The following is a 24,969-nucleotide window of genomic DNA, read 5'->3' as shown; positions in this document are numbered from 1 at the left end:
TGCTCCTTTTTATATTTAGTCAAGTTTTGACTAAATATTTTAACATCGAGGGGGAATCGAAACGAGGGTCGTGGTGTATGTGCGTGTGTGCGTGTGTGTGTGTGTCTGTGTGTGTGTCTGTGTGTGTGTGTGTGTGTGTAGAGCGATTCAGACTAAACTACTGGACCGATCTTTATGAAATTTGACATGAGAGTTCCTGGGTATGAAATCCCCGAACGTTTTTTTTCATTTTTTTGATAAATGTCTTTGATGACGTCATATCCGGCTTTTCGTGAAAGTTGAGGCGGCACTGTCACGCCCTCATTTTTCAACCAAATTGGTTGAAATTTTGGTCAAGTACTCTTCGACGAAGCCCGGGGTTCGGTATTGCATTTCAGCTTGGTGGCTTAAAAATTAATTAATGACTTTGGTCATTAAAAATCTGAAAATTGTAAAAAAAAAATAAAAATTTATAAAACGATCCAAATTTACGTTTATCTTATTCTCCATCATTTGCTGATTCCAAAAACATATCAATATGTTATATTTGGATTAAAAACAAGCTCTGAAAATTAAATATATAAAAATTATTATCAAATTTTTTTTTTCGAAATCAATTTAAAAACACTTTCATCGTATTCCTTGTCGGTTCCTGATTCCAAAAATATATAGATATGATATGTTTGGATTAAAAACACGCTCAGAAAGTTAAAACGAAGAGAGGTACAGAAAAGCGTGCTATCCTTCTTAGCGCAACGAATACCCCGCTCTTCTTGTCAATTCCACGGGCACTGCCTTTGCCACGGGCGGTGGAGTGACGATGCTACGAGTATACGGTCTTGCTGCGTTCAGTTTCATTCTGTGAGTTCGACAGCTACTTGACTAAATATTGTATTTTCGCCTTACGCGACTTGTTTATATTTAGTCAAGTTTTGACTAAATATTTTAACATCGAGGGGGAATCGAAACGAGGGTCGTGGTGTATGTGCGTGTGTGCGTGTGTGTGTGTGTCTGTGTGTGTGTCTGTGTGTGTGTGTGTGTGTGTAGAGCGATTCAGACTAAACTACTGGACCGATCTTTATGAAATTTGACATGAGAGTTCCTGGGTATGAAATCCCCGAACGTTTTTTTCATTTTTTTGATAAATGTCTTTGATGACGTCATATCCGGCTTTTCGTGAAAGTTGAGGCGGCACTGTCACGCCCTCATTTTTCAACCAAATTGGTTGAAATTTTGGTCAAGTACTCTTCGACGAAGCCCGGGGTTCGGTATTGCATTTCAGCTTGGTGGCTTAAAAATTAATTAATGACTTTGGTCATTAAAAATCTGAAAATTGTAAAAAAAAATAAAAATTTATAAAACGATCCAAATTTACGTTTATCTTATTCTCCATCATTTGCTGATTCCAAAAACATATCAATATGTTATATTTGGATTAAAAACAAGCTCTGAAAATTAAATATATAAAAATTATTATCAAATTTTTTTTTTCGAAATCAATTTAAAAACACTTTCATCGTATTCCTTGTCGGTTCCTGATTCCAAAAATATATAGATATGATATGTTTGGATTAAAAACACGCTCAGAAAGTTAAAACGAAGAGAGGTACAGAAAAGCGTGCTATCCTTCTTAGCGCAACGAATACCCCGCTCTTCTTGTCAATTCCACGGGCACTGCCTTTGCCACGGGCGGTGGAGTGACGATGCTACGAGTATACGGTCTTGCTGCGTTCAGTTTCATTCTGTGAGTTCGACAGCTACTTGACTAAATATTGTATTTTCGCCTTACGCGACTTGTTTCACTCTACTTTCCCGTCAGTGGTCTTTCTGTCACTCTTGAAAGAGAGAGAGAGAGAGAGAGAGAGAGAGAGAGAGAGAGAGAGAGAGAGAGAGAGAGAGAGAGAGAGAGAGAGAGAGAGAGAGAGAGAGAGGCGAGAGAGAGAGACATGCGACACACACACACACACACACAAACACACATCCACACCGTATACACACACACACACACACACACACACACACACATACATACACACCTACACACACACACACACATACTGTACACACACACACACACACACACACACACACACACACACACACACACACACACACACACACATACAAACACAAACAGGCTCGTTGAAAGGGAGCTTCCTTTAATATGGCTTTTCGAACGTCAACACTTTGTCTATGGAAGTATTACAATTGACTCCGACGTGTATGGCATGCAGTATCCGCTCTAGTTGGTCGACTGTAGTTAAAACCAGCAATATCAGCAAAACACTGACTCCAACTTGCATGTCATGCAGTGTCCGCTATAGTTGGTCGACTGAAGTTAAAACCATCAATATCAGCAAAAAACTGACACCAACTTGCATGTCATGTAGTGTCCGCTCTAGTTGATCGACTGTAGTTAAAACCAGCAATATCAGCAAAAAACTGACTCCAACTTGCATGTTTTGTAGTCTCCGCTCGACTTGACACCCTTTTCTCTCAAAATAATACACTTCAGAGTTTACTATTTGTTGCGGCAATGATAGCTTGCCCCGAGTCACAGTGTTAGCCGACAACGTGTTTTGCTTAAGGTCACGTGTGTTTCGCCTAAGGTCACGTGAGTCTCGCCTAAGGTCACGTGAGTTTCGCCAAGGTCACGTGAATTTCGCCTAAGGTCACGTGAGTTTCGCTTGAGGTCACGTGAAGTGGGGATAACACGCGTGCTCAGCGATCACTGCAGGCCATCGCCAGTGAATCGTGGCCGGGGTCCGATGTGCAGATTTTCGAAATAAAATGACATCATATCGAGCTGACACTGCATAACATACATACCGGAGTCAGTTGTTCAATGCGATAGGTTTAATTTAACAGGTCGACCATGTCAGTGTAATTGTTTGACTCATTTAAACGCCTGAAAATCCTGACAGAGTTGGGTTTTTTCCGAATATGGTCTGTTACAAACAAACACATTAAACTTCCATAAGATCTGTCCCAAAAGTAGTTGAAAATCGTGAAATCATGTTTTAATGGTAGCCTCTTTCTCGTGTATTTCATCTGCTCAGAATTGTGCACAAGACAAGTGCATCCTTTCATAAATATTGGTGTCTTATACCAAATCGATTCCACAAAAATCTACTCTGCACAGAAAGGAGCCATTGTTTTTTTTTATTGTTTTTTTTACGTATGATGGCTTAACAGCACCCACACCTGGGGCTACCATTATCACGTGAAACGTTTAATCATTATGTGAAAATTAAAAAATGTTCGGTTTCAGCAAATTCCATGAACCAAATTAACTGAATAATAAAAATTATATTTTGAAGGAAATGGTGATTTTTCACTAACAAAGGTATTTTTCACAACCGTGTCGTTATTCCTTGGCTGCTACTGTCTCGTTGCAGTGGGAACATTTGTGAGGGCAGTTCATCTCCATCCAGTACGCCTTGTGGGGATAGTCCGTGCACATCTTCACAGGCTGTGTCACACAGTAGTCCTTGTCGTGGACTGGGCACACTTCTGCACATTGAGATGGAGAGAGGGTGGGGATTTAATGCTGAGCACACACACACACACGCACACATGCATGCTCGCGCACTCAAATACACAGTACAAACACACGCTCACACGCGCGCGAACTCACACGCGCGCGTTCTCAAAGACACACACACACACAAATAACACACACACACACACACACACACTATGACACACACACACACACACACACACACACACACACACACACACACTATGACACACACACACATACACACAACCACACACACATACACACACAGACCCCTCTCTCATCTCCTCACACACACACATATCTCACCACAACGGTCCCCAGTGAAGCCTTCCTCACAGTTGCACGTGCATGTCTTTGTGTCAAGTTTCCCATGGTGATGACACTTCTTGTTTTGACACGGCAGGTCTTTCTCTGAAAACAACCTCAATGCAATCAGGGCTGGACCCAGTGTATGAGAGGAAGGACCTTCCAACATTGGGCAGGGGGTACAGGTCCTGGCCTGGTGGGGATCCTAGGGGGTGGGGGGGATGGGATTGGGGGGGGGGGGGGGCTGCCCATCAGATGCTGTTGAAATCTAGCTTTTGAAAGGGGTGTTTTAGTCTTTCCTTAAGAAAAATGTATATATGCCGGGTAAGGGAGAGGGGGTTTCCGGAACCCAGGAACCCCCTGCAGCTATCCAGCCAGATAACCATATAACCAGGAAACCAGGCAGCTATTTTGTCAACCAGCCAGCCAGCCAGCCAGGCACTCACCAGAGCAGAGTTTGCAGCGGTAGGGGCAGGCTGCTCTGTGGTCTACGCTAGCCGCACAGAAAGTCGTACTTCTGGTTGGGCAGTCCTCTTTGTCTCCAGAAGGGCACTTCTCTGTCACACACACGCACGCACGCACGCACACCCACACACACACACACACACACACACACACACACACACACATACACACACACACACTTTAGTATTAGTAGTAGTAGTAGTACATGTAGTAGTAGTAGTAGCTGTAGTAGTACATTTAGTAGTAGTAGTAGTACATGTAGTAGCAGTATTTTAATAGCAGGAGTAGCAGCAGCAGAAGAAGAAGTGGTAGTAGACGTAGTTGTAGTTGTACTAATAGTAGTAGTAGTGGTAGTAGTAGCAGTAGTAGTAGTAGTACATTTAGTAGTAGTAGTAGAAGCAGCAGCAATAGTAGTAGTAGTACATTTAGTAGTACCAGTAGTATTAGTAGTAGTGGTAGTACATTTAGTAGTAGTAATAGTAGTAGCATTTGTGTGTGTGTGTGTGTGTGTGTGTGTGTGTGTGTGTGTGTGCGTGCGTGTGTGGGTGTGTGTGACTATGTTTGAATTTATTCGGATTTAGTTCTCTTTCCTTGTTTGTATTGTGATTATGTAAGTGTAAAGCGCTCTGGGCTTGTCACCACGAGGTTTACGCGCTATATAAGTAATCGTTATTATTATTAGTAGTATTAGGGGTAGTAGTAGCAGCAGTAGTAAATTTAGCATGAGCAGTAGTAGTAGTAGTTCTTTACAGTACTCACCACACAATGGTCCAGAGAAGCCCCCTCGGCAATTGCACGTGCAGTTCTGGAATGCGAGTTTGCCGCCATTGCGACACTCCTTCCCATTGCATGGCTCTGTGGACAGACACACCATTTCATTGAGGCATGCTGTGAGATTTGTGTCCTTGTGGGTTTTTTTCTTTTTTTTTCTCCTAGATTGCTCTGTCTGTTTTCGCTTTTGCATTCAGTCTTCCTGGCGTAATTATTATTGTTGTCATATGTCCACCTTCATCTACATTTGTGTTATTATTTTGGTATTTGGGAGAGAAGGACAGCACTAGAGAAAGAGAGAGAAAGACAGAGAGGGGGATATATTATATATATCACACAGAGAGAGCCACACCTCTTCGACAAAACATTCGTGAAACCTTGACCCGCAAGCAACATAAAAAGTATCAGATATTAATATATTGCTTTTTTAAGAGCACGTGTATAAGCTTTGCTTGTTGTGCTCCATTATTTTATTAAATTGATTGTGCGTGGCATTGTTATCTGTAATTTTCTAAATAAATTGTTTAAACCAACAACAAAAGTACAAACTAACTTGGGCAAAGTCCACAGAGGATGGGACAGTTGTCCGGATTGATGGTGACGCTGCACTGGTCAGGACTGGCTGTCAAACATCTGCTTAAGTAGTCCTCATTGGGGCAAGACCCTGAAGAGAAGAAAAGATCAAACAAGTACAGACACCTGGGAAACCAGCTATCCAGCCAGATAACTATATAACCAGGAAACCATGCAGCTATTCTGTCAACCAGCCACAAACATCTTCTTCTTCTTCTTCTTCTTCTTCTTCTTCTTCTTCTTCTTCTTCTTCTTCTGCGTTCATGGGCTGAAACTCCCGCGTACCTTGTGGGTGGTTTCTTTTTTTGCACGAGAGGGTTTTAACGTGTATTACATTTTTACCCCGCCAAAAGTAACATTCAACAACAGTATGTATCCTACATACTTGAAAAATACCACCCTTGTCATAAAAAAACAATCCATTCACACGTTGGTATATCATGTAAATGAGGTCGTATCAAACTGGTCTGGCAGGGATCTAATTTTCCACTGCTCATGATGACAAAGTCACCGAGACAAACGACATTGTGGGAACACTTTTGCGCTTGCTGTTTTACCATTGTATTTACCGGACAGTACCAGTAACAATCTCAAAATACCGGACATAAAATTGCTAACCGGTAATAGATACCAAATATATACATCGCATCTACAATGACCTGCAAACAATTCAGTGTGGATATATTTAAATCCTAAAAGACTCGGTGTGTAGCCAAAACATATTGACGCGACAAGACACAAGGGAGGCAATCTATTCGCCATGCACTCACTTTGTTCACAGTTGTCTCCCTCAAAGCCGTCAGCACATTTACACTTGCACGTCCTGACATCCACTTTGCCATTGCGGTAGCAGATCTTCCCTCCACAATCTGAAATTAAACACATCGCTTGAGCAAGTCCCTAGTTCTTTCACATAACAGGAATATCTGCAGAAATAACCGTTCCTTTAACGGCACAATCCTACCCGTGTAAACTTATTCGGGTGACCACTGACTCAAACTGTCGGCAAGCACTCAGGTTTTTATTTTTTATTATCGCCCCTGTGACCAAAAGAAACGATGGTCTTGGTCTTATCCCATGTAAAAGTGGTGCGAACTGTTTTCACGAGGCGAAGAGGTTCTTTAGATTCTCTTAAAGGCTGACATAGTCCTATTTAATTAGTTTAATTACTTCCAAGGCTTTTCCCATCGTTGCGGGGATGTATAAATTAAGCTTCCTGCAAAGTTTTAGGTTTGAAGTCCTTACCAATTACCAGAAATAATTAATTCTGTATTGCAATGTTTAGCAACAGTTCTCCAGGACTTGGGCTATTTTTAGACCGTTGACGTCACTTCGTGACGTTTCGTAAACCAAAGATGGCGTTTGAGACTGTTCTGTTTACATTCGACACTATCAACACCACTTTGCAATACTGAAATATTTTTTTCCGTATTCGAAAGCTACAGCCAATCGTTATTATATCCCCTTAGGTACAGTTTTATAACATTATTGGCACATGTAAACAATATGAATTAATTAATGAACGCTACGAATATGACAGCCTTTAAAAGTGAGGACTGCGAAATGTTTTACCGCAGAGTTTCTTGGTAGCGCTGTCACAGTGATCAGGGCAGGCAGCACAGGACGTCCCGTTCGTGTAGGGTGTGCCGCTTGTGTCCAGTCTGTGTTCAAACAGTGTCACAATTATAAATTAACAGAGATTCGCATACGCACAAACGTAGTACGCACACACACACACACACACACACACACACACACACACACACACACACACACACACACACACACGACTGAGTAGGTACACATGTCTGTATATATATGTGTCTGTGTGCATGCTTGTGTGCGTACATGTGTGTGCGAGCGGGTAAAGTACGTGCGTGTGTGCGTGTGCGTGTATGTGTAAGTATGTGTATGTGTGTGTGTGTGTGTGTGTTTGTGTGTGTGCGTCCGTGCATGCGCGTGCGCGCGCGCCTGTGTGTGTGTGTGTGTGTTTGTGTGTGTGTGTGCTTGCATATGCGTACGCGCGTGCGTTCGTGGGTGTGTGTGTGTGTGTGTGTGTGTGTGTGTAGAAAACCACAAGACTCACCCAGCAGCGTAGTTACAGATGCGGTGAGCAGGGTGTGTGCTGTGGGGACACTTGGCCGCACCGCACCCCACGCGACTGAGGCCGTGGAAAACCAGCTTTAGACAAAACAACTATACCGTTTATTTTAAGTCAGGCATTAAAGCAAATGAATAACAACTTAGATGGAAATGGAAGGGGGATGGGGGGGGGGGGGGGGGGGGGTGCGGTATTCCGAAAGAATCCAGGGGCCGCGATAATAAAAACAAGAAGGGCAAAGCCCATACGACTCACATGCTTGACCTTGACCTTTACATGACCTTGACCTTCAGCTAAACCTAGCAATGACATCATACACTAAGAACTGCTTTACACATTTTTCCTACCAAAATACATGTGACCTGGTCATCCAAGGTCATGCAACACAAAGCTGTTAATTCAAGACATAGGAAGTACAATGGTGCTTATTGGCTCTTTCTACCATGAGATATGGTCACTTTTAGTGGTTCACTACCTTATTTTGGTCACATTTCATAAGGGTCAAAGTGACCTTGACCTTGATCATATGTGACCAAATGTGTCTCATGATGAAAGCATAACATGTGCCCCACATAATTTTTAAGTTTGAAACAGTTATCTTCCATAGTTCAGGGTCAAAGTCACTTCAAAATATGTATACAATCCAACTTTGAAGAGCTCCTGTGACCTTGACCTTGAAGCAAGGTAAACCAAACTGGTATCAAAAGATGGGGCTTACTTTGCCCTATATATCATATATAGGTGAGGTATTAAATCTCAAAAACGTCAGAGAAAATGGGAAAAATGTGAAAAATAGCTGTTTTTTAGACAACATTTATGGCCCCTGCGACCTTGACCTTGAAGCAAGGTCAAGATGCTATGTATGTTTTTTGGGGCCTTGTCATCATACACCATCTTGCCAAATTTGGTACTGATAGACTGAATAGTGTCCAAGAAATATCCAACGTTAAAGTTTTCCGGACGGACGGACGGACGCCGGGACGGACGGACGGACGGACGGACGGACGGACGACTCGGGTGAGTACATAGACTCACTTTTGCTTCGCATGTGAGTCAAAAACCCATTAAAACGCGAGAGGAAACCAGGAATTGTCATGCCTGTTTTAGAGTTGTTCCCAGACACAGGTGACAATAGGTTAGTTGGGCCTGGATTCAAAATACAAATTGGTTTAAAAGTCGTGGTTGTAAAACAAAGTGTTGTGTCAGAAGACATCCAAAATAGCCAACCTGCACAATACCCCGCTTGGGTATACGTAGCTCTCCGGTGCGAAAGATAAGGAAGGTTCACATCCCTGCGGGCACATTTTTTGCTCTCAAGAGTTACCGTTCCTTCCATACACTACAATCACAATGGCTACCGAACAGCAGAATTTTCATGCGATTGCAAGTACCAAAGTTGCACAAACACCTCAAAGAAAGAAAAATACAATATTCAGGATACAAGAAACCGAAGCTGATAAAGTTATTGAACAGACAACGGAGTACCGGGATGGCACGTCATTTTGACGTCGAAGAGAATTCAGCCATCGCTTCACAAGCGCTGGTGTTCTCTGGCTTGTGTTAAAAAAAAACTCGATCGCCTTTCCTTTGTGTACGGGCCATGCTTGGGTACTTTGAACGAACTTTAGGATTATTCTTGCGGCTAACATTGCTGCAGCCCACTGCTGCACAGTGCAAATTCACCATTTTCAAGGCGAAGTGTCTCCACTGAAACGCAACCTATCAGTCTCACAGAGCTATCAAAACATGCCCGCAGTTTGAGGCAGATCTCGCAAGACCACGCACGGTATTGCAGATTTATCGCGCGACTTCGCGGCGCTGGCCGATAGGGCAAGTCGCCTATTGTCAAAGCTATAATATAATTTATTATATAGACATTAGATCGACCTGAGATCGGAACAATGGTCTAGTGGATACTAAGACGTTGGTCTTGGCCTCGGCCTCCCATGCATGTGAACGGCTGAGATTTCGCATCCTATAGACACAGTTACCACCCAAACGGATGCCACCCGCAGTGTTGGATTGGTTAAAACTGAGATGGGTTGTGATTTCAATGAACCAGAACCCGCGGTTTGTTCTCTCCTGTCTGGGTGGCACCCACTTTCGGTTCCTGCACCTTGGGTAAGGATGGAGAGTTTCCAGATCTCCAAGGTCAACTTATGTGCAGACCTGGCAGGCCTTGTATATGTTACAGTAAATTCTCAAAACCAGGAAATTTACAAAATCCCTGAACATTTTAGTAAATTTTTAAATGTCCTGTTTCACTCAGGGATTTTACAAAATGTTTATTTAAGCATGACTTTAAAGCCCCAGTCCGTCTCAAATGGTTTAAATTTCCTGGTTTTGAGAATTTACTGTAACATATATATATAAGCACTTCCTCTTTCGATGTAACTACATGGCAGCATTCGAATACACAAGCGAAATTTAGTTTATGGTTCCAAGTGATTTGGTTGTAGTATATATATATAATACGTTACCCAATGGTTTCTGAATAAAATATGTCAACACAAAAATCAAACTGACCTGAAAATAATGCCCCGTGCCCCATACGTAAGAGCCTCCGAAGGTGAACTTGCTTTCCTCTCGGTACCAGTTGTCAATCGCATGATTAAAACTGGTGTGTCCAAATCCTGCGTTCTGGCTGATGAAGGCTTTAGGATACTCTGTAAAATTAAAATCAAAATCAGTAGTATTGTCGTTGTCATCGTCTTTGGCGTTATCATTGTCATCGTTCTTGTTATGGTCTTTCGTGTTCTGGTCTTCTAAACGGGCGCAGTGGAGTGTGGTGGTAAGACGTCGGCCTCCTACTCGGGAGGTCGTGAGTTCGAATCCCGGTCGCTGCCGCCTGGTTGGTTAAGAGTGGAGATTTTTCCGATCTCCCAGGTCAACTGATGTGCAGACCTGCTAGTGCCTTAAGCCCCTTCGTGTGTACACGCAAGCACAAGACCAAGTGCGCAAGGAAAAGATCCTGTAATCCATGTCCGAGTTCGGTGGGTAATAGGAACACGAAAAAAAACAGCATGCCTCCCCCGAAATCGGCGTATGCTGCCTGAATGGCGGGGTAAAAACGGTCATACACGCAAAAATCCACTCGTGCTAAAAACATGAGTGAACGTGGGAGTCTAAGCCCATGAACGAAGAAGAAGAAGAAGAAGAAGAAGAAGAGGTCTTCTAAACTTGCTCACTTTTCCAATCAATTAGGGACACTGCCGCTGTGTATGAAAAAAGCATTTCATTTCATTTTCTTCACGTTAGTACACCAATGCTGTGAAATTCGGGTGGCTTCCTCCCAGTGGAAAGCTAGCAGCAACAAGCGTCGCGCTACCCAGGTGTGTGCGTGTTCAGGTGTTATCAGCCACCTGCCATTATGGCAGAATGACCGAGGTCTTTTAGGTACCACTGTGGTGACACGGGGGCGGGACATGGATACCGTCTCTGAGTCTACACAAAAAAAAGTTGAACCCTTGACACTAGAATCACAAGAGCTCTACCCACTGAGCTACCCGGCCCCCACACACTTGATCTGTTTACTTTAATTGCTTGGTTTGATTTATTTAGTTGATGGAGTCATGTATGGCAATCATCCTTCTTTGAGGATGAAAGTCGCTTGTTCATGCCAATGCTTGTTATTCTCTCCGCTGCCAGGATCTAGGAGGCTGGTTCCGCGTAACTCTCAATTACTCTTGTACATGTCGTATGCATTTAGAGCGCTTACTTCCCCTTATTTTGCAGATCATAGATTTATTTGATTTGTCATGTTGGTCTCCTAATCGGGAGGTCGTGAGTTCGAATCCCGGTCGCTGCCGCCGGGTGGGTTAAGAGTGGAGATTTTTCCGATCTCCCAGGTCAACTGATGTGCAGACCTGCTAGTGCCTTAACCCCCTTCGTGTGTACACGCAAGCACAAGACCAGTGTCACATTTTATTCAGAAACTAATGGATAAACATGTTATATAATTATACTCTCAATTACTCTTGTTACACATGTATGATTTGTGAGCGCCTACTACCCCTTTTTTTCACAGATTATAGATGTATGTAGTTTGTCTTTTGACGACCAGTCTCACCGGGTATTTGTCTGGCTTTGTTGTCGTCATGGCCGATCACACACTGTCTTGCCCACTTGGCCGCCACCGTGGCCAGTTTTTCGTCCCACACCTGAACAAAAAAGATTAATAACATAATAATGTTATTTGTATTGTTGACAAAAATATAGCATTTTACACAGATCGAGACAGTCAGTGTTCCTCCGAGACCGCACCAGCTGTCGAGGTGACCAATGACTGTCGAGATATGTGTAAAATGTCATAATTTGTTCAAAAATGCAAATAACAGTTCTGCATTGATAGATTTGGGTCAGAATTGTTTAATTTTGTTTACGAGTGAACGCACACAAACATGCACTTTTTTTGTAGTCACGGCTAGCCGCCTAAATATTTGGGGTTTTTGGGTCGGACTCTGACGTCACACGGATTAAAGAAGAAAAATCCAATGTAGGCCTAAAGTCGATACATAGAGGGCTGTCCAAAGTAGCAGGCCCTTGTTATGCATATCTTCATGTTAATTATTTGGAATTAAAGTTGTGTTTGAACCAATGGCCTTGGATAAGCGTGTTTTCTCAACAACAAAAACAACAACAAAATGTGTTTTGGGGGGTGTCTTGAAATCGGGCGTAAGGGGGGCACTATACTGACCACTTTCTGCATGTTGGTGGCGGCTGGCTGCACTCTGGCCCTGAGTTGATTATGCTTGTGGACAATGGCGTGTTGGGTGGCCTTGGTGAGCGTGACAGCGGTGGCTTGTGGACGGTCCACCAGGCACATCGTGTGATTTGGGTACAGCTCCTTGTACTTCTTTTCACACTGACAAGTTTCACAAGTTTTTAATACAGTTTTGGCTCCATTATTAACTTTCACCCCCCTAGTCGGACTGAATATGTAGCGCCAGCGAACGCCAAGAAGAAGAAGAAGACTCCAATATTGAACACGCATTCCTATACCTGAACGCTGAATGGCTTTGTAATAACGCCACAGGCCCATGTACTAATCATTGCAATTAGAAACGTCATTCAAAATCCATAAAAAATAAATGTCAATCCTAAATTAACGAAACCAACTGAAAATGAATGAAACAAACAGAACCAATCGTTTCAACTTACCTATTCAGCATGGGGTCTTGACATTTAAAAACAGAAGAAAGTGGCACATGTCCGAAACTATTAGGAAATATTACTAGAAAATCTTAATATCAAAATATCGTGACTTAATTTTCTCATAACCTGACCAAGCAAGAGTGACATGAACACAAACAAAATGTTGGAACATTTCGTGAAAAAATGGCTGTTTGTACATCGTTGACGAAATTGACGCAGAAAGGTAGACAGGTAGGCCTACACAGACAGTCGTACAAAATGACATATACTTATTATTTGTCCAAATAATGGAATTGCCGATTTCGCGAAAAAATCAACGTTTAGTCGATTTTTCAAATTCAGGAATATTCAAACAAGTAATTAATGCATTTGTTTGCCAACTTATAATCGGTATGTCAGCGATAAGTTTTGTTTACTGTAATTTTGGAAATATAACATTATTTTGGCAAATATAACTGCACTTGCACAGTCGGCAGAAAACACGTGAAATTGGTTATTCTGTTGACTCGACACGACGTACACATCTATACATATCTTACTTACGTTCTCTGACACCTGCAAACCTGAAAAAGAGATGTTATATTTGTCCAAAACAATATATTTACCACAAAACTCTGACTCTGTGTCTATGTCTCTGTCTCTGTGTCTCTCTCTGTGCCTATCAGTGTCTCTGTCTCACACTCACACACACACTCTCTCTCTCTCTCTCTCTCTCTCTCTCTCTCTCTCTCTCTCTCTCCTGTGAATAGTTTTTCTGTCTTTTTATTTGTTATTGTTTTACTTTTATGTTTATCCTTTATAATTGTTTTACGTGTGTATATATATATGTATATAAGATTAGAGTAGTCCCTCTCTGGGCGAGGGCTGGTTGAAAAGAAGCTCGTTTATATTGCTTATGCCACAACCCTCGTAAAATAAAATTTGATTTGATCTCTCTCTCTCTCTCTCTCTCTCTCTCTCTCTCTCTCTCTCTCTCTCTCTCTCTCTCTCTCTCTCTCTCTCTCTCTCTCTCTCTCTCTCTCTCTCTCTCTCTCTCTCTCTCTCTTTCTCTCTCTCGGTGCACCCTCTCTCTCGGTGCACCCTCTTTCTCTCTCTCTCTCTCTCTCTCTCTCTCTCTCTCTCTCTCTCTCTCTCTCTTTCTCTCTCTCTCTCTCTCTCTCTCTCTCTCTGAAATGTAGATCCATTATCTAAAGACAAACTTACCTCTGACTCCTGAACTCGCAGAACATAGCACAAATCCGACAAGAACTCCAACCATTGACCACATTCTGCTGTCTGTGTTAAACGTTAAAAACATATTTTAATTTTCTTTTGTTTTGATAAATAAAGATATTTACCAGCTGTTACGTACAACTGGTTAAAAGTTGAGTATACCTTTCAGCAGTTTCTCGCGCTTACAAACGCATTATTAATATTTATGATGTCAGCAAAGTTAATAACAGAAAAAGCTTTTGAAAACGTTTACAATGGATCTATATATACGTGTGAGAATCCGTTCTTCCTGACATGAATTACTTTGATTCAGAGTCTTTCCACATCAGAGACTGCTTGTCGTGCACCTCCACTAATGTGGTGTACCTCATAGACTGTGAAAAGTGCCACGGCAAGCAGTGTGTGGGGGAGACTGGTCAGACTGTCCGTCGCAGGTTCTATGGCCACACATACGCCACGTATGATTCGGAACGACGTGGACACCCTGGTGGCGAAACACCTCGGGTCCCCCGAGCATTCCCTGTCTGACATGAGGGTGACTGTAATTGAACAGGTCAAAGTTGATAAGGTCGACACCCGGAGGCAAAGGGAGATAAGAGGTTCTGGCAGTATAAGTTGCGTACCTACCCAGAGGGCCTGAATGTGTTTGACTGAAACTGATGTATAAGCCTACTCAGGATATGTATTGCGCGGTTTGTATCGCTTTGGGCTTACCTGTGCCTTTGGATGTCCAAAGTTTTTCTTGTACTTGTCAAGGTTCTTGGGTTTTGTTTTTGTTTTTTGGGGGGAGGGTTTTCTTCTGAAGTTGGGATTTTCTTTTTTCGGTAGCGTCAACGACAGGTACCTCTGTTCCGGCCGTTTCGGACTCTGTTGGTAGATTTTGGACAAGGGTGGTTTTCCTTTTCTTGGATTTTTTTCTTTTTTTGACAAGAACGTACTCGTCCTCCTTTTCTTCTTCATCTACAGTATTTTCTTGGGTGATCTCATCTCCTGACTCGGGAATGTGCCTCTTACAGGGGGACCCCACCCCCGAATAGCTGGCCGACGGGGAAACCCTGCGTTTTTCGAGTTTGTTCTGAAGTAATTTGTTTTTCAGTTTTTGGGCAGCCGACTCTGAGCCCCCAGGGGGGACAGACCCTTTGCTCGTCATGGAGACATCCTCATTCTTGTTTACTTTTTCTTTGACTGGGGGATGAAGGCGATCTAGGTCTCTCTCGTTCATAGTTGAGACTTTTGTGGAGTCTCCGTCCTCATCAGTCTCTAGACTGGTATCAGTAAGGTTTGGCATGTTGGACAAGTTGGGCGGGGGAGGGAGGTGGGCGCTCAGGCTCCACTCCTCCTCTTAACCCGGAGGAATTGAGGGGTAGGTCTGCTAGATAGCTACAGCTAAAGACACTATCCTCCCACTCATTCATTCAAGACACTCACATACAGGCGGACGTGGCCCTATGTAAACAAAAGACAGTCAGTAGCAATGAGCGTGAGAGTGTGCAGCTGATGAGTGCAACTGTTTGTAAAAATATATCGGCCAGTACAGCACCAGGGCTATTTGTTTGTTTGCAAAAGCACCAGGGCTATTTGGAAAAAAACCCGGTTTAGCAACTCAGGACTAAAAGGTAAGGTAAAAGCAAAGTCGGGACAGCTCACGACTTAAAAGAAATAAAAATTAACAACAACAACGAAAAAATAGTAAGAAGCCACAGTAATGGTAATGGTAATGGTGGTCTAAAAATCAGCATCAAGGGCTATGCTTACCACTGGGCATAGAAATAAAAGAAATAAAAGGGCCTCAGCAGCGAGGCGCGGAAATAAAAGCGACTCGAGTTAAATCAAGCCCCCGGTTAAGATCGAAAGAAAGTCACCGGAGCGTTGAGCGTTGAGCGGAACAAAGCAAATAAAAAGCCCAAGCATAAACGCAAGTAAACAGCGGCCAAAACAGGCAAAATGAAAAGCCACAGTTTTCGTCGGGTTTACGTGATGAAACGCTTACCTGCAAACTACCTGCAAACTTCTCTCAAGTTATATATTCTGTGGGCCACACCTGAGCTGTGTTGACGGTCACGTTCAGTGTGTGATGTGATTCGATGTGAGAGCGAGGTGACAATGCGACCTCTCTCAAGCTCGTCTGAGTTGTGAGTGGGCCTTTTGCACTAGCGGCGGACTACGGTCATTGTGAAAAAATGCAGTGCGTTCTGTTTCACTCTGTGAGTTCCACAGCTTGACTAAATGTAGTAATTTCGCCTTACGCGACTTGTTATTCTTTATTGATGGCCGCAGGAGCGGTCATTATGGGGGCCAGGAGGCCCCCATTCATACGGATAGTTTCGAGGTTGACCATGGGCAGCGCCATTTTGTTGTGAAATACGTCATCAGTTTGTGTACACAGGAAGTTGTGACATCCGTCACCCTATGGGAGGGGTGAAGGCAACATTGTTCATCAGTAGAAAGTTGTGAAATCCGTCACCCTATGGGAGGGGTGAAGGCAAAATTGGTTATCACTGAGTTTGTGTAACACAGGAAGTTGTGAAATACGTCACCCTATGGGAGGGGTGACGGCAAAATTGTTCAACAAAAACATCATTGGTCGAACTGTGCAGGGTCAACCCCAACAAACTCAAACCATTCATTCTATTCTGCAATTGAGTGACTTATATACCGACATTTTCATTTCTTATTTTCTGCACAGGTGTAGGAAAAAATCATGAACCAAAATGTTATTTATTTTCTAATCTAACATTTGTAAAGTGACCATGGTCTTTCAAACATTGTTATGTTAAAAAAAGAGAAAAAAAAAAGCTTTTGTGCACAAATCAGAAAATACATTGTACATTTTACCTACAGTGTCTGTGGCGGCAAAGGACCCAGCAAGTTGCACTGATCTATATTTTTAGATCAGTGGCAAGTTGTCAAGAACAGGCGCTTGCATTTGGATGTGTCCACTGATAGTAGGTTTGGTTGTGATCAATCAGAATGATGTGGGAATAAAAAAAATGTATGACAGTTTGGTATGATGACATGTAATTCACATATGCTGAAATGTGATATTATACATGATATAATATTATTATGGCTGTTGCCATGACCATGAACCCCAAGAAAGGTTTAATGTTATGTAAAATCAAAATACCAAAATCAAGCACCTATTAATCTGGTCTACGGCGCGGGAAGATTGAGGCCTTCGTAAACGTTCAACGTTGGCCAATAATGATTTTAACAATGTTGTGTCGTTTTGTATTATGTTTTATTTTGTTGATCAATTGATAAATATGTCTTCCCAACATATTACAAATCAAACAGAAATAAAGTCTTAGAGAACTACAATAATTATTGTTGCCGTCAAAACCTTGCAAGGCCTCAACCGTTCTCACGAGATCAGTTTCCTTTTCTCTCTCTCTCTCTCTCTCTCTCTCTCTCTCTCTCTCTCTCTCTCTCTCTCTCTCTCTCTCTCTCTCTCTCTCTCTCTCTCTCTCTCTCTCTCTCTCTCTCTCTCTCTCTCTCTCTCTCTAGACTACTCAGTCCAGTTATGGTTATGTACTCCTGGCATAAATCCTAAGCTTCAGACAACAAAGTCAAGTAAGTTTGCGCAACAAATTCTGTGCAGAACATTCGCCCATCACATAAACCGTTACATGCACAAAACTCTTAACTCATACAATTACGTACTTGCCTCTGGTAGTTACGAGTACACGGTACAGTCTGGAGAACAGTATTCTGCTCTATGCAACAAGGACTGTTCCGTGGTCAAATATAGAGAAAGTGGCTTCGCTTAAAGGGACATTCCTCCCTTGGTAAACAATCATTTTCATTTTTTTCATTTTTATTACTTTATTGTCCCATCGTTGGGAAATTCGGGTCGCTTCCTCCCAGTGAATGCCCGTGGTGAAAAGCTAGCAGCAACAGAGTCGCGCTACCCAGGTGTCTGCGTGTTTAGGTGTATTCCGCCACCTGCACTTATGGCAGAATGACCAAGGTCTTTTACGTGCCATTGTGGTGACACGGGGGTGGGACATGGCTTTTGTCTCTGGGTCTGCACATAAAGTTGATCCGTGACCGTCCCGGCCCGAGAGTTCGAACCTGCGACCTTCCGATCACAAGTCCAGTGCTCTGCCAACCGAGCTACCAATGTGTGTGTGTGTGTGTGTGTGTCTCTGTGTGTGTGTGTCAAGCCTGATACAGATGTTTTGGTATGTGTCGAAGTGAACGGAAGCTCGTTTCTCATATGGCTTTTTTTTGTGCGGAATTAACTTCCAACATAGAAATAACTGTCACTTACGACATTCATTCAGCAAAACATGTCTACTCTTCACGGAAAGCAAAGCAGTCAGATTAGATTGTTGGTATGTGTCAAAGTGGAAAAAAGGTCTCCAAAACTACGTGACCAAACCAAACGAGAAGTATTGTCGTTACCTTGTCCAGTTCTTTCCGTAAACCCGTATTGCTCACTATCTCACTAGTCCTCCACTTGGTCACATACCCAACACAATTATCCTGACTGCTTTCAAAACAGATCGTGTGATTTTTTTTTTTTTTTTTTTTTTTTTGTCTAAGTTACTCTAAGTCATTTAATAAAAATAATAAAGCCGTTTGTGTCCGTTACGAAATTATTTCACTACAAACATTCCAACTCTGCGCAGAGACTACCTACACTGTTGAGCTTTGGTATGTGTACAAATAGAGTGGTCTTATCCCACAGAGAAACCGAGCCAGATCTGAGATGCTGAATTGCTTACCTGGGAAAAGCTGTGCCTTTAACAGAACAGAAGCTGGTACGCCTACGATTAATCAGTTCGTGAACACTACTGTCAATACTAATCCTTCTTCTTCTTCTTCAGCGTTCCAGAAATTCTGGTGACGTGTGAGCTCGTTTGCCCATGTGGGTTCCCCACACTATACTCTGAGAGCATAATTAGCTTCACTCCGCTTTCGTTGGGTAGGCATGCTGGGTATTTTCGTGTTTTTATAACCCACCGAACTCAGTCCGACATGGATTACATGATCTTTTCCGTGCGCACTTGGTCTTGTGCTTGCGTGTACACACGAAGGGGGTCAAGTCACAAGCAGGTCTGCACATAAGTTGGCCTGGGAGATCGGAAAAATCTCCACTCTTAACCCACCAGGCGGCAGCGACCGGGATTCGAACTCACGACCTCCCGATTAGGAGGCCGACGTCTTACCACTGCGCCACTTCGCCCGTCTCACTAATCCAAAAAATGACAATGGCCAAAGAGAGTTGCACTCATTACTCCGTCATTGGCTACGGACGCGATATATCATCAGTTGTACCAAATTTTGAACAGTTGATGACACTAACACGCAAGAAAAACAATTCGCTGTTGCAACAGGGATACTTACTCATTGTGAACACAGCTGTATGTAGCATTTCACAAGATAACGAGGCATAATGGACTTTTTTTTATACAAATGGAAAGTTAATTATATTACACTCGTTTAGCCTAGCGACCATGTTAGAACATCTTCTCGCGTCTAGCGGTGTCACGCGGTACGCTGAAACAGAGAGTCTGATACCTCTTCTTCCCCTCTCCCAAACCCAGCTTCGAAATGGTCCACAGACTACGTTGCCTTTTTCAAATATTGAAAAGTTCGCTTTCGCTCGAATTTCAGTTTTTAAAAAAATCAGTTTGTGTAAATCTGGTGCGACACGTAGGGGAAGGGCCCCTAATATGGACCACTTTTTGTTTATTGCTGATAACTAGCTTGTTTTCGTGCAAAGAAGTTTCATTTTGTGTTTGGTAGTCCTTCTTTCTTAGGTGAACCGTTTGGCCTAATTAGAGTAAAATAGCTTTGATACACATTCAGCAAAAATTAAATACAGAAACAAATCACAAAGGGTCCATATTAGGAGCCTGGGCGCCTAATATGGACCAGTGAAGCGGCCTTCACGAATCACTGTAAAACGCCCCCTATATTTCAAAATAACATGATACAAATTAGTGTACAAGTCAGCCTAATTAAAATATGCTCTAGATTTATCTGTTTCGGGTTGATGAGAGCATTATTTGAAGCACACCAGGAAACTAAAGAAGCTTATCAAAAACAGAGTGAAAATAAGTGAAATTATGAACTTCCACGAAAAGAAGACTTTTCGTTGCATCTTTTTTAAATCTCGAGGGCTAGTTATAGGTTATTACCAGCAAGCTTCTTAATGAATTAATGAAAATAGCCTTTAGCTTTTATTTTCTTCGATTTGTTGAAGGTGGTTCATATTAGGGGACTCGCACATACTTTGAGATTTTGCTATTATTTTTTGTTTGCAGTAGAAACTCGGGGTCAACACTGCTAAAATGTAACAAATACGGTTTTAGCTGTCATATATAGCCATTTCTGTTTGATAAAAGCTTTGGCTGTAGACAGAAACGAGTCCGTTTTAGGCGGCAAATTTAGAGAGAACGCTGCCAAAAGTGAAAAAAGAGAAAAAGCCTAACGGTTTTGAGATTTGTGTTTCTGCAACTGTTTTGACATGTGCAAGTTATCCAAAGAGGGTGAATACAGCGAATAAAACTTTTTTGAGCGCTCTAGCGCCGTTAGTTGGTGGTGGTCCATATTAGGAGCCGGTCCATATTAGGAGCCCTTCCCCTACAGCAAGCCATGTAAGAGCCTACGTATCTATATATATTTATTCCCCCCTCTGCTTCTTTACCTCTGTAAACTTGTAGAGCTAGTTATTTTTCGATAATGACCCAGCAACCAAACAAATAACGAGCCAGCAACAGCCTGAATCCTCGATAGTGCAATGGGTTGAGAAGCTGTTCTGTTTTGGTACTACTTTTGCGACTGAAAAGTTCCGAGCGCTCTATACGTACGAAGTATACATCTCTGGAGCAAACAATACAAACATACCGCGTTTAAATTAACAACTACAGGCCTGAACACATGAATCTCCATATAAAATCCATGAGTGTTGTTGTTTTCTGAATCTAGATCTGCCGTGCACAAACCGTTCATCACAAGCAAATTCCCAAGGCAAGTAACTCATACTCTAGCCGACAAGAGTAGTTCCCCTTCTTTTAACGCAGTTTCTTCGACAACACTGACTGCAATCCGACGGTCAGTTTTCAACAATATTTCATTTTATAAACAGATCACACGCAACCAAATGCACACACCTCATCAATTTAAACAACATAAAGCGGTTTCATACACTATTTTCCCCAGAAAACTGAACTTCATACAGTAATTAACGTTGGAACACGGGTGCAAAAGTTCGTCTGCTAGTCCCATTTGACGAAAGAACATTATCTTAAAGCGATACTAAAACATAAACAGAACACACAATATCTGCCTTTACCGCCACAGCAGAATAAAAACACATCTGTGTACTTGATTTTAGTCTAAAACAGGGAAACTGACAAGAAGTGGTAACAGAATGGAATGATTTGCACGGAACTATACAACCGCGCATTAATCGATCGCCTGCGCAGGTTGACTGGTTGAGTGATTCGGATTCGATCAAACTTTCGCACAAAAACTCCTGTTTTCTTTGAATAACTGAAGAAAGGGGGAATAAAGAGGTTACACACCTCGTCTCAGTGATTATTAAAAATAATGGTCTCAGTTCGCGGTCATGAAAAAGCTCGCTGAAGCTCGCATTTTTCATGATCCGCTAACTTCGACCATTATTTTTAATAATCACTGAGACTCGGCATGTAACCTCTACTTATTCCCCCCTCTGCTTCTTTACCTCTGTAAACTTGTAGAGCTAGTTATTTTTCGATAATGACCCAGCAACCAAACAAATAACGAGCCAGCAACAGCCTGAATCCTCGATAGTGCAATGGGTTGAGAAGCTGTTCTGTTTCGGTACTACTTTTGCGACTGAAAAGTTCCGAACGCTCTATACGTACGAAGTATACATCTCTGGAGCAAACAATACAAACATTCCGCATTTAAATTAACAACTACAGGCCTGAACACACGAATCTCCATATAAAATCCATGAGTTCGGTTGTTTTCTGAATCTAGATCTGCCCTGCACAAACCGTTCAGCACAAGCAAATTCCCAAGGCAAGTAACTCATACTCTGGCGACAAGAGTAGTTCCCCTTCTTTTAACGCAGTTTCTTCGACAACACTGACTGCAATCCGACGGTCAGTTTTCAACAATATTTCATTTTATAAACTGATCACACGCAACCAAATGCACACATCTCATCAATTTAAACAACATAAAGCGGTTTCATACACTATTTTCCCCAGAAAACTGAACTTCATACAGTAATTAACGTTGGAACACGGGTGCAAAAGTTCGTCTGCTAGTCCCATTTGACGAAAGAAGATTTACTAAGCGATACTAAAACATAAACAGAACACACAATATCTGCCTTTACCGCCACAGCAGAATAACAGCTTATATGTGTACTTGATTTTAGTCCAAAACAGGAAAACTGAAAAGAAGTGTTAACAGAATGGAATGATTTGCGCAGAACTATACAACCGCGCATTAATCGATCGCCTGCGCAGGTTGACTGGTTGAGTGATTCGGATTCGATCAAACTTTCGCACAAAAACTCCTGTTTTTTTGGAATAACTGAAGAAAGGAGGAATAAAGAGGTTACACACCTCGTCTCAGTGATTATTAAAAATAATGGTCTCAGTTCGCGGTCATGAAATATCTCGCTGAAGCTCGCATTTTTCATGATCCGCTAACTTTGACCATTATTTTTAATAATCACTGAGACTCGGCATGTAACCTCTACATATATATACGACTAGTGTGTGTCTGTGTGTCTGTTCGCGATGCACGGCCAAAGTTCTCTGTCGATCTTTTTCAAATTTGGAGACCGTATTCAGCTACACCCCGGACACAACCTCATCGATGAGATATTTCAACACGTGTTCTCAGCGCGCAGCGCTGAACCGATTTTGGTTTTTCTGTAGATCAAACAAGCATTTCCATTTGTTGAATTTTGCAGATCAAAATATGCTAGTGTTTACGTAGGTTAGACCCTGCCACCTGCACATCAGTAGCTTGACAGTGTGCTATGCGACTTACACCGGATTCTCTCTTCTTCTTCTTCTCAGTTCAGCGTTCCAGAATTTTCTGGTTACGTGTGAGCTCCTTTGCCCATTTGGATTCCCCAAACTATACTCTGAGAGCATAGTCAGCTTCACTCCGCTTTCGTTGGGTAGGCATGCTGGGTATGTTCGTGTTCCCGGCCATAACCCACCGAACTCCGACATGGATTACATGATCTTTTCCGTGCGCGGCTTGGTCTTGTGCTTGCGTGTACTGTGACACGAAGGGGGTTAATTCACTAGCAGGTCTGCACATAAGTTGACCTGGGAGATCGGAAAAATCTCCACTTTTAACCCACCAGTCGGCAGCGACCGGGATTCGAACTCACGACCTCCCGATTAGGAGGCCGACGTCTCAGTTACCACCACGCCACTGCGCCCGTCTAGTGCAACGTACGTACTCCATCCAACTCTCTATATATCCACTGACTTATGAGATCAAGGTCTGAATACAGTTGAAAAACACCTTTTCATTATCACCAGTCAAACAGTGCGTCTAGCCTGTGTATTACAGAGGCACACACATGACACGGCAGAAGTATGACAGAAGTATGACAGAAGTATGACAGAAGTATGACAGAAGTATGACAGAAGTATGACAGAAGTATGACAGAAGTACATGGCTGGCACATGTTTTGACAATTTGATTGACGCTTATTTAAGTATTACAAAGAAAAGGGAGAAGATGGGAGGCGGGAGGGAATAATTATGCTGGAGTAGAAAAAGGGCCGTGCGCGTCGTTGGGGGTTGGTATGTTTGTCTATCTGTTTACTTGCGTGTTTGTTTGCGTTGTGAGTGTGTGTGTGTGTGTGTGTTTGTGTGTGTGTGTGGTGTGTGTGTGTGTGTGTGTGGTGTGTGTGAGTGTGTGTGTGTGTATGTGTGTGTGTGTGTGTGTGTACGTGTAAGTGTACGTGTACGTGTACGTGTTCAATAGAGTACGTGTACGTGTTAGTGTGTGTGTGTGTGTGTGTGTGTGTGTGTGTGTGTGTGTGTGTGTGTGTGTGTGTGTGTGTGTGTGCATTTTGCCCTTGCCCGGTTTTTTTAATAATAATAATAATAATAATAATAATAATAATAATAATAATAATAATAATAATAATAATAATAATAATAATAAATGAGCATTTATATAGCGCAACATCATAACTTTACAATTATGCTCTTTGCGCTTGACACATTTAAAATTAAAACACAGTTATACAAGCATTTACATCTACATTCATTGTCAACAAAAAGCATACACCATCAAACATACATTACAAAAAATTATTCCACTAACTAAGTAATAAAAACATGAATAAAATAGGTAGTGAAAACAAGGAAATACCGGCTGAATACCCTTAATCAAACAAAACATGTTATCAACAATACAGGCTGAAAACAACCCTAGATGTTTATATATACATTATCACATTATCACTAAAACAACCGAAATACACTACATGTAGCCTACTGATGCTGGAGTAGTGTTTGACGGTTTATATATGAGTCTGTTTAGGTGGAAATTCATTTTTTTTCTTGACCCGTATTAGACATCAGTGGTCAAGTCTTGTGGAAATCTTGGGACTGTGGTGTTTGAATACTGATTTATTTGTGTGCACATATTTTCCATTAGAATGTTCATTTTCCGTAAAACATTTTCTCTTTCTCTCTTTCTGTGCTTAGTACGGTCCCACGCCGCAAGCAAGAATCGCGTGTTGTTTGGTGGTGAGTTGGTTATTAGTTTGTTAGTTAGTTAGTTCAGAGATCTTACTACAGTATCTCTGGTTAGTTTGAGCGACTCAGGGGAGAGTACCTCGTTGAAAACTCTCGCGTAGAACTTAGAGTTACCTCCCGTGCCTCTACAAAAG

General features: G+C 42.2%; 1 protein-coding gene across 2 annotated transcripts; it reads right to left on the bottom strand.

Annotated features, from left to right (window-relative positions):
- Positions 1-2,121: 2,121 nt before the first annotated feature.
- LOC138949307 (cysteine-rich venom protein-like) lies at positions 2,122-19,257 on the bottom strand. 2 transcript variants are annotated; one of them, XM_070321098.1, is made up of 14 exons: positions 18,818-19,257; positions 14,079-14,150; positions 13,419-13,438; positions 12,418-12,585; positions 11,791-11,881; positions 10,248-10,387; positions 7,707-7,801; positions 7,193-7,281; positions 6,391-6,489; positions 5,601-5,711; positions 5,036-5,131; positions 4,258-4,368; positions 3,812-3,916; positions 2,122-3,492 (listed from the first exon to the last, which is right to left on the bottom strand). In XM_070321098.1, the coding sequence occupies exons 2-14, from the start codon at positions 14,140-14,142 to the stop codon at positions 3,347-3,349; spliced, it is 1,335 nt and encodes a 444-aa protein (XP_070177199.1). In that variant the 5' UTR covers positions 14,143-14,150; positions 18,818-19,257; the 3' UTR covers positions 2,122-3,346. The 2 variants fall into 2 exon arrangements, with proteins under 2 accessions (XP_070177199.1, XP_070177198.1); XM_070321097.1 differs by lacking the exon at positions 18,818-19,257 and adding an exon at positions 17,751-17,826.
- Positions 19,258-24,969: the final 5,712 nt, after the last annotated feature.

Source organism: Littorina saxatilis, linkage group LG15 (assembly GCF_037325665.1).
Source record: "Littorina saxatilis isolate snail1 linkage group LG15, US_GU_Lsax_2.0, whole genome shotgun sequence".
Taxonomy (NCBI): domain Eukaryota; kingdom Metazoa; phylum Mollusca; class Gastropoda; order Littorinimorpha; family Littorinidae; genus Littorina; species Littorina saxatilis.
Note: the sequence above shows the minus strand (reverse complement) of the source record. Positions and strands in the feature narration are given on the sequence as shown.

What these genes read in the sequence shown, in the direction of transcription:
- LOC138949307 (XM_070321098.1), bottom strand. Translation starts at nt 14,142, where the DNA reads ATGTGGTCAATGGTTGGAGTTCTTGTCGGATTTGTGCTATGTTCTGCG. An exon ending in GTTTGCAGGTGTCAGAGAAC is followed by an intron (nt 12,586 to 13,418) that starts GTAAGTAAGATA and finishes GAAACTTGTCAG; the next exon opens with TGTGAAAAGAAGTACAAGGA. An exon ending in GGGAGACAACTGTGAACAAA is followed by an intron (nt 5,712 to 6,390) that starts GTGAGTGCATGG and finishes TCTTCTCTTCAG; the next exon opens with GGTCTTGCCCCAATGAGGAC.